The sequence below is a fragment of the Nelumbo nucifera genome, chromosome 2, assembly GCF_055504915.1.
Source record: "Nelumbo nucifera cultivar China Antique chromosome 2, China Antique-T2T, whole genome shotgun sequence".
NCBI lineage: Eukaryota > Viridiplantae > Streptophyta > Magnoliopsida > Proteales > Nelumbonaceae > Nelumbo > Nelumbo nucifera.
The window spans coordinates 111,607,995-111,622,319 of NC_142650.1; the positions used below are offsets into that span (position 1 = coordinate 111,607,995).

The 14,325-nt window shown below is 46.3% G+C and overlaps 1 protein-coding gene across 1 annotated transcript in view; it reads left to right on the forward strand.

The window, feature by feature from the left end:
• LOC148802814 (uncharacterized) overlaps nucleotides 1–14,325 on the forward strand; it is an 87,198-nt gene that overhangs the window by 11,725 nt on the left and 61,148 nt on the right. The window contains exon 2 of the mRNA XM_088897994.1: nucleotides 11,141–11,238. Coding sequence (XP_088754120.1) covers nucleotides 11,141–11,238 — 98 coding nt within the window. The remainder of the gene's footprint in view (nucleotides 1–11,140; nucleotides 11,239–14,325) is intronic.

Consider the following 14,325-nt stretch of genomic DNA (forward strand, 5'->3'; position numbering starts at 1 on the left):
AGCGACAGGCCGGAGGAAGTTCCTAGTGGTAGTAGTGGATTACTTCACCAAGTGGGTGGAAGCCAAACCCCTTATAACGATCACAGCCCGGAATGTCCAAAACTTCTTTTGGAAAAACATTGTGTGCCGTTTCGGGTTATCCCAGGTACTGATTTCTTACAACGGCAAGCAGTTCGAGGACATCAAATTCCAAAACTGGTGCCAAGACATGGGGATCCGATAGAATTTCACTTCAGTTGCACACCCTCAAGAAAATGGTCAAGTAGAAGTCACAAATAGAACCATCCTCTGTGGACTGAAGGCACGATTGGACCGAGCTAAAGGATTGTGGGTAGACAAGCTATCCAGTGTTCTATGGGCTTACCGAACTACGGAAAAGACCGCCACAGGAGAAACCCCCTTCAACCTCACCTACGACACCGAGGCAGTTATCCCCACAGAGATTGAAGAGCCTACGCTACGACTGGAAGCATACAGTGACCAAACGAACGAAGACGAGCTGCGTACCAACCTTGACCTACTCAGTGAAATAAGGGACCTCGCGTACATCAGGACCGCAACTTACCAGCAGAGAGTAGCTCGGTACTATAACGCCAGGGTCAAGAAGCGGAACCTCCACGTCGGCGACCTGGTCCTTCATAAAGTTATGGTACCTGAGCCCGGTGCTGGCAAACTCGGGTCTAACTGGGAAGGACCTTACCGAGTGAAGCGAGTGCTCGGAGAAGGAATGTACGAGCTCGAGACCCTCGAAGGCAAACAAGTACCTCGAGCATGGAAAATTGTCAACCTAAGACAATACTATCTGTAACAATTGAGTAGGCCACGAGCCAGTACCCGAGCTTAAGGGCCAAAATGCCGAGCAGACATGGTCTCGGCGCTATAAAACCTTGTCACCTCTTCGGCATAGAAGAACTATAAGAGAACGAATTATAAGCTGCTCCTCCAGCCTAAGGGCTAAAACGCCGAGCTATTGAAAGACCTCGACACCACATAAGACTTAGCCGCCCCATCGGCATAGGCTAAGTACTTGCAATGCCTAAGGCGCAGGCAGTTCATCAACGAACCTTGTGACGTGTGGCCCACCCCGGCATGCAACTAGTTGAACCCGCTCAGGACAACTGATGTCAACTTAACCCGGGTAAAGACAGGTCAGGCATGTACCCTACTATGTCACTCACCTCGGTGTACATAAGGCTACCCCTACTATGTATTGGAGTACAGTTCGGTATCACGGCAATTGAGGAACCCTCACTTCGGGTAATTAGCCTGATAGTCTAACAGTTCAGAACAAAGAAACCACTTTGGCAAGTAAAAGAAAAAATTTGCACAAGTGTTTAGCAAAGTAAATTTTTTTTTTTATTATGAAAATTTCATTACAAAAGTTTTGTTACAAGAAAGAGAAAGAGAGAAGACTAAGCTTGTAAATACAGGGACCGAGCTATTTTGGAAGCTCGTTGTCTTTGCCAGATACCTCTTCGGGGGTATTAACCGGGCCAGCATCCTCTACTTCATCGTTAGCACCTTCATCCTCGGAGTCCGGGTCATCCTTCGACTAACGCATGATGTCATCGGTGATCCGAGAAGTAGTGATGGCACTCGTATTGAGCTCGGGGTAGAGGTGCCTAATTAACCACCGACTGAGCTTGAAGCCCCTGTGGTAGGCCTCGGTCATCACGTCATCACACCTCGAAGATTTGGCATAGTCGATGACGGCTTGAACTTTGGTCTCCTTGAGGGCATCCTCGAAGATCGCCGTTTTCTCCTTAATGTCTTCTTGGAGGTCCTCCACCTCGTGCTCCAGCTTCCCTTTGGCTTCTTTAAGGCCCTGCACCTTGAGCTTCAGAGCATCCTGTTCTACCTTAAGGGTGTCCACCTTGAGCCTCAAGACCTCTTGGCCGACCTTGTACCCATTCACTTCGGCCCTCAATCTATCCTTATCTCGGGCCAGCTCGCTCTTCTCCGCCAGGATCACCTCGATGAAGTTCTTTTGAGCCGAGGCGTCACTTTCCAAGCGGTGGACTTGTCCGCGAATGACCCTTAATTCTGTATGGGCTGCACGGGATGACTTCTTAGCCTCTAGAGCCCGCCTCAGGTGCCGATCTGATTGAAGGGTCAAGGCACGTACGGAAGAGCTCACCTGCAAAAGGGAAACCAGTCAAAAGGGAAACCAAAAAAAAAAAACTCACCACCATAATATGAGTGGCAGCTCAGGCACCGAGCTGACCAGGAGTAAGGTCAGCCCAGTCAGTGACCTCCTCCGGGTATGTAGTCAGTTTGCTCTTCTCTAGGCTGCACTAGGGGTTCAGGACGGTTCGGCTCCTCTGACCCTCCGAGCTGGACGCCGTCATCTCCATGTCATGGGCAGACTCCTCGGAAGCATCGGCGATAGCATTAGCAGAACGGGCCCCAGCGGCAGCCTCTGCAGAGTGAGAATCAGCAGCAGCCTCCGTGGCACTCCCGGCGACAGGCTCGGTGGACTTAGCAGAGGGCTCTGCCACCATTTCGGGCCTCTGAGGCATCACGTCTCCCTCTCGGTCGATGACAGGTGGAGTACCTCGGAGCTCGGGCTCCGGAGCTGGGGCCTGTGGAGGTTGAGTCTCGACAGAGGCTTGAGGAGACTCGACGCGCGCCTTCTTGGCTACGCGCTTCTTTCTCTTCATCTGGCGGAGGAGCCTCTGGTTGTCTATCTTCTCTGCCTCCATAGGACCTGTAGTGAAGCTCGGCGTTAGCAATCCCGAAGTAAACATGTAGACAAAAAACCGAAGTGAAGCAAAACCTACCCAAGCTCAAGCCGGCCTGGATGAGCTTCTCCTCGGATGTGAACTCTTTATAATTTAAACCGAGCTGAGCCAGCGGCTGGAGTGCCTTCTTGGTCTTCCCATCTAGGATGACACCGGGGTCTTGAATGGCCACCCTCCAGTCAGTAGGGAAGGGCCACACCATGCTGCTTCGAACTACGAAGTAGACCCGCTTCCAGGTCAGGACTTTACTCGGGAGCTTGTGCATGAGATTGAAACCCGGGCGGGGAGACAGGTAATAAGACCGTCTGTGCCCGGGGAGAGTGCCCGAAGCACTCTTCTTTATTGCCAAAATGGTGCTAAGAACGTCCAGGTCGATGGGAAGAGATCGGTCAAAGCAAAGAGAGGTGCTTGCACTAGCACCTCAGCAATCAAGCAGTGAAGAGGAAGTCAGAGTCCGAGGTACCCACCTCGGGCTCATCGGCTAGGCTACCTACGCTAGATGACATAACAGGCAGAAAGGAAGGAAACAAACTGGAAGGAAAAAAGAAGCTCGAGAGACTCACCAAAGGAACGCGATCGGATTGGGAAAGCGGGACGAATTGGAAGACCCGAGCTAAGAAGCCTCTGGCGCGAGCTCAAACACTGACGCTGAAGACTTTGTGGCGAAGAAATGGCCAAGGGTCCCCCTCTATTTATAGCCACGGCTGCGGGTTCCTCGAGGCGAAAACGGTTTAACGTGTTTTTGACATCTGCAAAGTCCAAATCATGTGAGGTTCGCGCGTAAACTGAACGCGACCCGGGTCTCTCTTCATCGAACCGGGCACTGGACCGGTCCAGCTGGATGAAGCGCGACGGAGTGGCATGAGTACCGAAGCCAAATCCATCCGGCGCGTCATGACCTCCCTGCGCTGGGTCAACGCCGCCAGCACAGGGAGTGGGGGGCAATTGATGGAGGGTGATTTGACCCGACCTCATAGCACGGGTACACGTAGGGGTGACCTTGCTCAAACAGTGACTCAGCGTGACAGCGCAACACACGCAGCCGCAACTCGGAGGGAAGGTCCCACCGAGTTCAGCCTGGCAACTCGGCGGGATAGACTACTCGTCGGGAGCCGCCTGGCCTATACCTCCTCCCCGGGGCTAGGGCACCTCGGGCTGCCTCCGAGCTTGGGGTCCCCTGACCTTCTCTAGTATCCGAGCTCCTCCCAAGCGATCTCGGGCCACTCCCAGACAGGAACACACCAATCCATCTCTAAATACCCTGAGGTGAAAACACTTTGGGCCAGACAGCTCTGCATAGCTTGCCACAGGCAGCACATCGCTTACGGGATAGCCCGGCGCAAGGTAACTCGCGAAAGGGTAGTTCGGCATATCGCAAGAAGATCTCCTACCCGACCACCGTACCCGACAAATCTGGGACAGCCGCGATGTCCCTTGTCAGAGAACGTCGTGCCTGCCACCTTTAGAGGGAGTCTTACACTTGATAGGCGCGAACCCTGCAATGACGACCATGCGCGTGCCACCTCAGCCCTACCTGTAATGGTTTTGGCAGGCTGACAGTGGCAGTTGTACCTGCCCTGTTAGAGGCCAGTGGGCCTGATGCAACGGAATTCTGTTATAAGGAGCCTATTCTCAGAGAACAGGGGTATCTTCTTGATCACTTGCGCTATCTCACTCTTAGCCTTTATCCCCTCCTTGCTTCTTACACAGAATACTAACTTAATCGTCGGAGTGTTCCCGCCGGGCGAACCCCCCGGGGATTCTTCTTCTTCCTCATCTCAGGTACCTTTCGGGAGCCATGCGAGTACCAGCTAGGAGTGACCGGATAGCGCACCATCAGATGGAGTCGAACAAACGACTCCTTAACTAGCTTATCCATTCAGGGACAAAGCAACAAGCTAGTAAGTTCACCCACTTCAGCCATTACGAACTGACCCTCAAGTCAGTTTTTTGTCTGTTCATGTCTTTTCTATACTTGAATAATTAACAATTACACTAACATCTACATTTTATTGAGGAATGAAAAATCATAAAATCTCTCTTGATCCCAAACTTATCGAATATTTTTCCGGTTATCTACTTTGTGTGACAACATTTTCTGAGCCATCAGAATACCAACAACTAATTTCGAATCTAACTAGACTTTAATCAATACCAGTCCATGATAAGAGTTGGGTTGGTTGTCCTCAAGTTGAGGATATAATAGATTCTAAAGGGAAAGAGTTGTTTGTCCTCAGTATTTCAGTTTTAGAATTGATCATGGGAATCCAAATAATCATCTAGTTACCCACCATCTATTTCAGATTTTTGCCACATGCTTGCACATGGAAAATATTGGATACCCTCTTAAACATAGGTCTCATCTAGAACCTTGATAATGCCATGAAATAGATGAAAATCACAGGTGATGCATTGATGCTACTACAATTAACTCATTTCTTTTCAGTTGCCTTTTCAGTGTATGTTGTAGGATTTGGTGAACTAATTGTAATATATGAAAACCGATGCTTCCTAATCACTGCATCTAGACCAACTACCCAAACTACCCCCATTAAAAATAGTATACAGTATGCCTTTTCAGAGTATGTGGTAGGATTCGGCTTTGACAGAGGACTGTCCAAGCACCATATATCACTCCTCTTAAAGCATTAGAAACCACAATTTTAATCTTCCAAACCAAATATCTTTCTAGACCTTTAACCAGTCCTTTGTTTCCCTCAAAAGAGCTTATACAAAAGCATGATATAAAGGAACAAATACAATTACATTAGAAACTACCCTTAAACCTCAAATTGAGACCAAGAAGGATTTGATCCCACATACAGATTGAGAGATCTCACCCACCAAATCAGGGTGTTTTCAATTCTTTCAAAGCATTTCCTCTTCATGCATTTTTCTTCAAAAATTTTCCTCTTAATTCTTTCTTTACAACCAACATAACACAAGAGAGGTTAGATTCCACAAAATCCTACCTCTTCTACTGAAATTACCCTTTCTGAACATTACTTCACCTTTATATTAATCAATTATATCCATTGCTCATTTCCATTCCATCTTTAATTTGCATACCTAATGATCCAAAAAAGTCTTGCCAGCTATGAAGTGTTGGGGAATTGAAGCTGGTTTATTTGGTAGATGCTTGGCATCGATGCCGTTTCTTCAGAGATTTTTTCTGATAAAATGGTGTTGTATGCATGAGCATCTGTTGCACCATTTTCTTAGAAAACAGCTCATTTTTTTTTTGTTTGGCATTGATGTTGCCACATAGGCTATTTTCTGGGAAAATAACATCAGTTTTGTTTGGTTGTGTGATTAGTTATGATTAGATTTTCTTTGTGTGAAAGCTTTGCTTGAGCGTTTGAAGAATGTATACAAAACATGGATTTCATGGGGCCTTATGCATGGATTTTAAATTCCTTGTATTTTTTTATATGTCAATTGGATATTGTATTTAAGTAATTTTTTTGGATACTATAATAATTAATAATTTAAATATTTTTTTATTTTTATTTGCATTTTTTTGTTTAAATTGATTTTTATGTATTATCTGCCATGAAATTTGTATTAAATAGGTACTGAAAAATTGTTGAAATCAAATTGATATAAAGAATAAAAAGTAAAAAAGCAAAGGCAGCTGTAATACAACTGCTGCCTTAGATATAAAAAGACCTAAGGCGGCAGCCTAAGGGGAGCTAAGCCGGCGGTCCAGACCGCCACCTAAACATGGAAGAAACATTTTAACTGACCTAAGGCGGTGGTCTAAGGGGATCTAAGCCAGCGGTCCAGACTGCCACCTAAACATGGAAGAAACATTTTAACCGACCTAAGGCGGCAGTCTAAGGGGATCTAAGCCAGTGGTCTAGACTGCCACTTAAAAATGGAAGAAACATTTTAACTGGCCTAATGTCACGGGGTTAATTGTTGAGGCCTCACGCGGCACTCGAATGGGGCGAGTAAGCCTAAGCAACAAAGCAAACACACACAAAAAAGCAACACGATGGCACACGAATTAGCAAAATGCTATTTGTATTGCATTAATACATGGCATTCACAAGCACACAATTTAGTGTCGAGGGGATCTCGTGCTTAACATTTACATGCAACTGGTTCACTCGTCTACCTATCTCCCCTCAAAGAGTATGTTAAGCTTTTGGGGGAGTGACAAAAGAAAACATCAAAAGAGTGGAAAATCATGCTAAGTAATTATAATAATGCTATTGGCAGTCCCCCTTTACAAGATACATACATAGCCCACCCATGACACACATGACGACACCATGAAGGCACATTGTAGGCACTCTGATGGCACGACGGTAGGTGCTTGATGGCACCGTGAAGGAGCCACTTGTGATAGTCTCCCCCACTCAATTCGATCTCTGTCCTTGGAGATCGGCTTCGGTTGGTCCCTTAGAGTCATTGATGTGGAAGGAAGGTTCTTCTACTGTTCCACGAACCGGCTGTCGTCCAAGGCTGAGGTGTATATTTTGGTGGAATGGTTGGGTTGGCTTGTTCAGTTGGGGTCTCCTATGGATAAGTCCTTTTTTGGCAGCCTCAAGGTAATGTTAGTGGTTGATTCAGCTTGGTTATAGGGAAGATTTGGGCCAGGTAAGGGTCAAAATGGTATTTTGGATTGTTGGGGTGTTACTTCCCATGATTTTTTCCCCAAGGGTGACTCATAGAGCTACTATGGTATTTAGCCTGAGGGATGGCGCTATAGTGGTCCCTAAATGGCTTGGGTGACACTAGCTCTCCCTAGTGGTTGTAGTAGTAGATGTGGGAAAAATTGGAGACGGCCTTGGGTCTTCTGTTGGGCCAATCAATTAAGGGCATATGAGGCTTCTAGTGCGGATGTGGCTTCTGCCGATGCCATTGCTGCTGTGGCGCTGTCTTCTTGGAGTTGGCACGATCGCGTCTGCTAGTAGTGTCCTTGGTTGCTGCTGTCGAGTCCTTTGACGTCTCTTGATGTGGGGTTGGATGTTGGAGCTGAAGGGCTCAGACTTGTTTCTTCTTGGTGTCAGCTGAAACAATCATTTCAATCATACAGGGTGACGGCTCGTCAATGATCAGCAAGGCGTTTAGATGAGGTGTTGGTGCAGCTCTTGCCTATGTAAAACATTCCATGCCAAGGACAACATTAAAGTCATCCATGGGTACGACGAAGAGATCAATCTCCTTGTCCCAGGTGCCACCTCGAAGTTTTACTCGACGAGCCATGCCTTCAATGGGTTTTGCACATGTGTTAACAGCTTTGTGCCAGCCAGGCTCTTTTGAAATGGCCAAGTTAAGTCTCTTGGCCTCTGCAGTGGAGATAAAATTGTGAGGGGCCCCTGTGTCAACCAGGGCCCTTGTTGACCTCCCGCCAAGGCATATGTCAACATACCTCAGTCCTCTATTGACTAAGAATGGCTGCTTCAAAGTAGCCCCCTTCTTCCTCATAACATTGAAAAGTTGGAGGGCGCCCACTCTTGACGCTTGGGCACTCCGTTCCCCATCGCTGTGCCCATCATCACTTAGTTTGGCAATGAGGGCATTCAACTTCGCTCGCTTTGGGAAATTTCCGGTCAAGTGCTTCTCCCCACAAATGTAGCAAGTGGGAGGCCAGCTGGGTCTCCCTTGATATCTATTGTTGTAGTAGCTTTGACATCCTTGTGGCTGCTTCCCTTTGTGGTGCTCGACTGGTTTGTGGTTGAAGGGCTGCTTCTCCTTTGGGGGACTTGGTTTTCTATCTCCCCCACTCGAATGTGTGGTATGTGGGCTGGCTGGTCTGCTTCCCTCATCATCTGACTGTCTCCGTTCACTAAGTTGTTCAGCCACGGCCATGGTGGAGGCAAGGTCCTAAACATTACATCGTTGGAGCTCGAGCTTGGCCCAAGGATTTAGGCCATCCATGAATTTGAACAATAAGTCCTTGTCTGACATATCGGTGACTTCTAATGCGATGGCTAAAAATTCTTTGGCATATATTCATGGAGTGAGTCGCCATGCTTGAGAGTCTTCATCTTGCGATGAGCAAAGTACTCCACGTTCTCTGGGTAGAACTATCTCTTCAGCTCTCATTTTAATGTCAACCTAGGTACGAATAACACACGTACCATGTTCTATGTCAACACACCTTCTGCGCCACCACAACATAGCAACATCAGTCAAATACATAGTAGTAGTACGCACCTGAGTCGTTTCATCGGTCACATTGGCGGTAGCAAGGTACTGTTCCATTTTCCACAAGAAGTTGTCAAGCTCCCGTGCGTTGCATGTACCCGAATAGGATGTTGGCTCCATAATCTTGATGTGGGAGGGAGTATATGCAAATGAGGTGCTGGCTGGATTGGCGATGGCCCTCTTTAGGATTGCACATTCAGCTTTGAGTTCCTCTAGTTGAGCTTGGATGTCAGAGGAGGCACATAAGTCTGACTTCATTGAGGCCCACTCTGCTTTCATTTCATCTAATTGGGCATAGACGGCCATTGATGTGGAGATGGTTCTTCTCCACATTGCCCATTCTTTCTTCATCTCATCGAGCTAGGCTTGAAAACTGTCAAGCTTGTCTTGAACTTGCAAGTTGGATAAGCTTACTTCTTGTTGGCGCATAATGCTACAAATTTCCTTGAGTGTGCCATTGATTATGTCACGGACCTCGTCCACGACTCTATTCAAGCGACCTTCCATCTCGACTAGTGTGGTGTCCATGGCTTCCATGTTTTGATGTAGCTCATCAATCGAGTCTCACATCTCACCTATGGTGGCTTCACAACGTAGCATGTGCAAATCAATGGCTGCATGCTTGTTGAAAGATTTCTCATGTTTGTTGGGCTTCGATGCCTTGTCCTTGTCGATGACGTCGGCGGGTGCACCGTCGGGCTCATGGGATGTGGAGAGTCCATGCTCAATCTCCTCCATGATGTTCCTCTTGTGCTTCATGTTGTCACTCATGTCACAGGTCGAATAGCAAGGAAGGAACTCCTGTTCTGATACCAACTGTCACGGGTTTGTCACGGGTTGATCGTTGAGGCCCCGTGCGACACTCGAATGGGGCGAAGCAAACACACACGAAAAGGCAACAAGATGGCACACGAATTAGCAAAAGGTTATTTGTATTGCATTAATAGATGGCAAGCACAAGCACACAGTTCAATGTCGAGGGGATCTCGTGCTTAACCTTTACACGCTACTGATTCACTCGACTACCTACCTCCCCTCAAAGAGTACATTAAGCTTTTGGGGGAGTGACAAAAGAAAACATCAAAAGAGTGGAAAATCATACTAAATAATTACAATAACGCCATTGGCGGTCCCCCCTTACAAGATAACTACATAGCCCACCCATGACACACATGGTGACACCATGAAGGCACGTTGTAGGCACTCCGATGGCACGATGGTAGGTGCTTGATGGCACGGTGAAGGATTCACTTATAACACTAAGGCGGTGGCCTAAGGGGATCTAAGCCGGTGGTCCAGACTACCAGCTTTATTAACTCAAAGCCAGTGGTTCTGATATACCACCGCTTTAGAAATGATTGAACCATGTTGGACTAGGCTTTAAAGGCGGCGGTCTTTTTTGACATCCCTTGGACTGTTGGATCTTTAGTGGTAATGATTTTGTGGGTAATCTCCCATATTCATGTTTGCGAAATTTGACATCCCTTCGACTATTGGATTTTCCTTCTAATCAATACCAAGGAAGCATTGATACATCGTTCATTACTAGTCTCACCTACGGGTGTCAACGGACTTGTTTTGGATTGGATCCCATCCAGTCCAAAATCAATTTGGATGGATTGGACTAACCAATAAGACATATTGGATTGTACCAATCTGGTCCAAAATATTTATTAGATTGGATTGGACATAGTCCGTCCGTAACAAATTTATTTTGAATTGATTTGGATTAAGCCAATATTTTGTCCACTGATATAAGATAAGAATATATATGTCAATGGACTGGGTTTGAGTTCAGCCCAATCTAAATCAAAATGAATTTGAACAGATTGGATGGTCCAAACATTGAATTGGGCTGGTCCAAATTGGTCCAAAACATTCATCGAATTGGATTGGACCTGGTCCATTTATAATAGACTCACATTGGATTGGATTGGACTGGTCAGTCCACTTGACACCCCTAATCTCACATCACTTGAGTACTTCTCTTTCCTATAATCATTGCCAAGGTTCATTTTCATTTAGTTCATTAGCTAACATTTCCAAACTCGAGGTGTTTCATTCTGTAGACAACAACCTAGTTGTAGAAACCGACTCTACAACTTAGGTTCCAAGTTTCCAATTGAAGTCTCTCATTTTATCAAGCTTAACATTCATAAATGGTTCCATTCCAAGCTTCTTCTACCATCAACACGACTTGTGGATAGTTCAATCTTTGACAACGAGAACTTGAAAGGCAGTTTCCAACTTGGTTGTTAGAGAATAATTCCAAATTAGAAAGTTTAGCTCTAATGAATAACTCCTTTACAGGCCTCTTGTTCTTCCACCTCATCCCTGTGTAAATATGTCTCAATTGTGTCTTTCTCATAACAATTCTCTGATTCGATCCCAATAGAGATATCAATGTTATCTTTCCAAACCTAGAAATAATTACTTAAATGGATTGGACCAACATTTTAAAAAATGACCCGGAACTGGTCTGGCAACTGACCTCGGTGGGGGGTGGATGCCAGATAACCCGAAGCTACCCGTACATCGGGCGGCTGGGTAGCCGAAGAGCCACTGTGAGCCGAGGTACCCACCTCGGGCTCATCGGCTAGGCTACCTACGCTAGATGACATAACAGGCAGAAAGGAAGGAAACAAATTGGACGGAAAAAAGAAGCTCGAGAGACTCACCAAAGGAACGCGACCGGACTGGGAAAACGGGACGAACTGGAAGACCCGAGCTAAGAAGCCTCTGGCGCGAGCTCAAACGCTGACACTGAAGACTTTGTGGCAACGAAATGGCCAAGGGTCACCCTCTATTTATAGCCACGGCTGCGGGTTCCTCGAGGCGAAAACGGTTTAGCGCGTTTTTGTTGTTCATGAAGTCCAAACCATGTGAGGTCCGCGCGTAAACTGAACGCAACCCGGGTCTCTCTTGATCAAACCGGGCACTGGACTGGTCCAGCTGGACGAAGCGCACGACAGAGTGGCATGAGTACCGAAGCCAAATCCACCCGGCACGTCATGACCTCCCTGCGCTGGGTCAACGCCGCCAGCACAGGGAGTGGGGGGCAATTGATGGAGGGTGATTTGACCCGACCTCATAGCACGGGTACACGTGGGGGTAACCTTGCTCAAATAGTGACTCAGCGTGACAGCGCAACACACGCAGCCGCAACTCGGAGGGAAGGTCCCACCGAGTTCAGCCCGGCAACTCGACGGGATAGACTACTCGTCGGGAGCCGCCTGGCCTATAGCCTCCTCCCCGGGTCTAGGGCACCTCGGGTTGCTTCCGAGCTTGGGGTCCCCTGACCTTCCCTAGAATCCGAGCTCCTCCCAAGGGATCTCGGGCCACTCCCAGACAGGAACACACCGATCCATCTCTAAATACACTGAGGTGAAAACACTTCGGGCCAAACAGCTCGGCATAGCTTGCCACAGGCAGCTCGCCGCTTACGGGATAGCCTGGCGCAAGGTAACTCGCGAAGGGGTAGTTTGGCATATCGCAAGAAGATCTCCTACTCGACAACTGTACCCGACAAATCTGGGACAGCCGTCATGTCCCTTGTTAGAGAGCGTCGTGCCTACCACCTTTAGAGGGAGTCTTACACTTGACAGGCGCGAACCCTGCAATGATGACCCTGCGCATGCCACCTCATCCCTACCTGTAATGGCAGTGGCAGGTTGACAGTGGCGGTTGTACCTGCCTTGTCAGAGGCTAGTGGGCCTGATACAATGGAATTCTGTTATAAGGAGCCTATTCTCAGAGAACAGGGGTATGTTCTTGATCACTTGCGCTATCTCACTCTTAGCCTTTATCCTCTCCTTGCTTCTTACACAGAATACAAACTTAATCGTTGAAGTGTTCCCGCCGGGCAAACCCCCCGGGGATTCTTCTTCTTCCTCATCTTAGGTACCTTTCGGGAGCCACGCGAGTGCCAGATAAGAGTAACCGGATTGCGCACCATCAGATGGAGTCGAACAAACAACTCCTTAACTAGCTTATCCATTCAGGGACAAAGCAACAAGCTAGTAAGTTCACCCACTTCAGCCATTAGGAACTGACCCTCAAGTCTGTTTCTTGTCTCTTCATGTCTTTTCTATACTTGAATAATTAACAATTACACAAACATCTACATTTTATTGAGGAATGAAAAATCATAAAATCTCTCTTGATCCCAAACTTATCGAATATTTTTCCGGTTATCTACTTTGTGTGACAACATTTTCAGAGCCATCAGAATACCAACAACTAATTTCGAATCCAACTAGACTTTAATCAATACCAGTCCATGATAAGAGTTGGGTTGGTTGTCCTCAAGTTGAGGATATAAAAGATTCTAAAGGGAAAGAGTTGGTTGTCCTCAGTATTTCAGTTTTAGAATTGATCATGGGAATCCAAATAATCATCTAGTTACCCACCATCTATTTCAGATTTTTGCCACATGCTTGCACATGGAAAATATTGGATACCCTCTTAAACATAGGTTTCATCTAGAACCTTGATAATGCCATGAAATAGATGAAAATCACAGGTGATGCACTGATGCTACTACAATTAACTCATTTCTTTTCAGTTGCCTTTTCAGTGTATGTTGTAGGATTTGGTGAACTAATTGTAATATATGAAAACCGATGCTTCCTAATCACTGCATCAAGACCAACTACCCAAACTACCCCCATTAAAAATAGTATACAGTATGCCTTTTCAGAGTATGTGGTAGGATTCGGCTTTGACAAAGGACTGTCCAAGCACCATATATCACTCCTCTTAAAGCATTAGAAACCACAATTTTAATCTTCCAAACCAAATATCTTTCTAGACCTTTAACCAGTCCTTTGTTTCCCTCAAAAGAGCTTATACAAAAGCATGATATAAAGGAACAAATACAATTACATTCGAAACTACCCTTAAACCTCAAATTGAGATCAAGAAGGATTTGATCCCACATACAGATTGAGAGATCTCACCCACCAAATCAGGGTGTTTTCAATTCTTTCAAAGCATTTCTTCTTCATGCATTTTTCTTCAAAAATTTTCCTCTTAATTCTTTCTTTGCAACCAACATAACACAAGAGAGGTCAGATTCCACAAAATCCTACCTCTTCTACTGAAATTACCCTTTCTGAACATTACTTCACCTTTATATTAATCAATTATATCCATTGCTCATTTCCATTCCATTTTTAATTTGCATACCTAATGATCCAAAAAAGTCTTGCCAGCTATGAAGTGTTGGGGAATTGAAGCTGGTTTTTTTGGTAGGTGCTTGGCATCGATGCCGTTTCTTCAGAGATGTTTTCTGATAAAATGGTGTTGTATGCATGAGCATCTGTTGCACCATTTTCTTAGAAAACAGCTCATTTTTTTTTGTTTGGCATTGATGTTGCCACATAGGCTGTTTTCTGGGAAAATAGCATCGGTTTTGTTTGGTTGT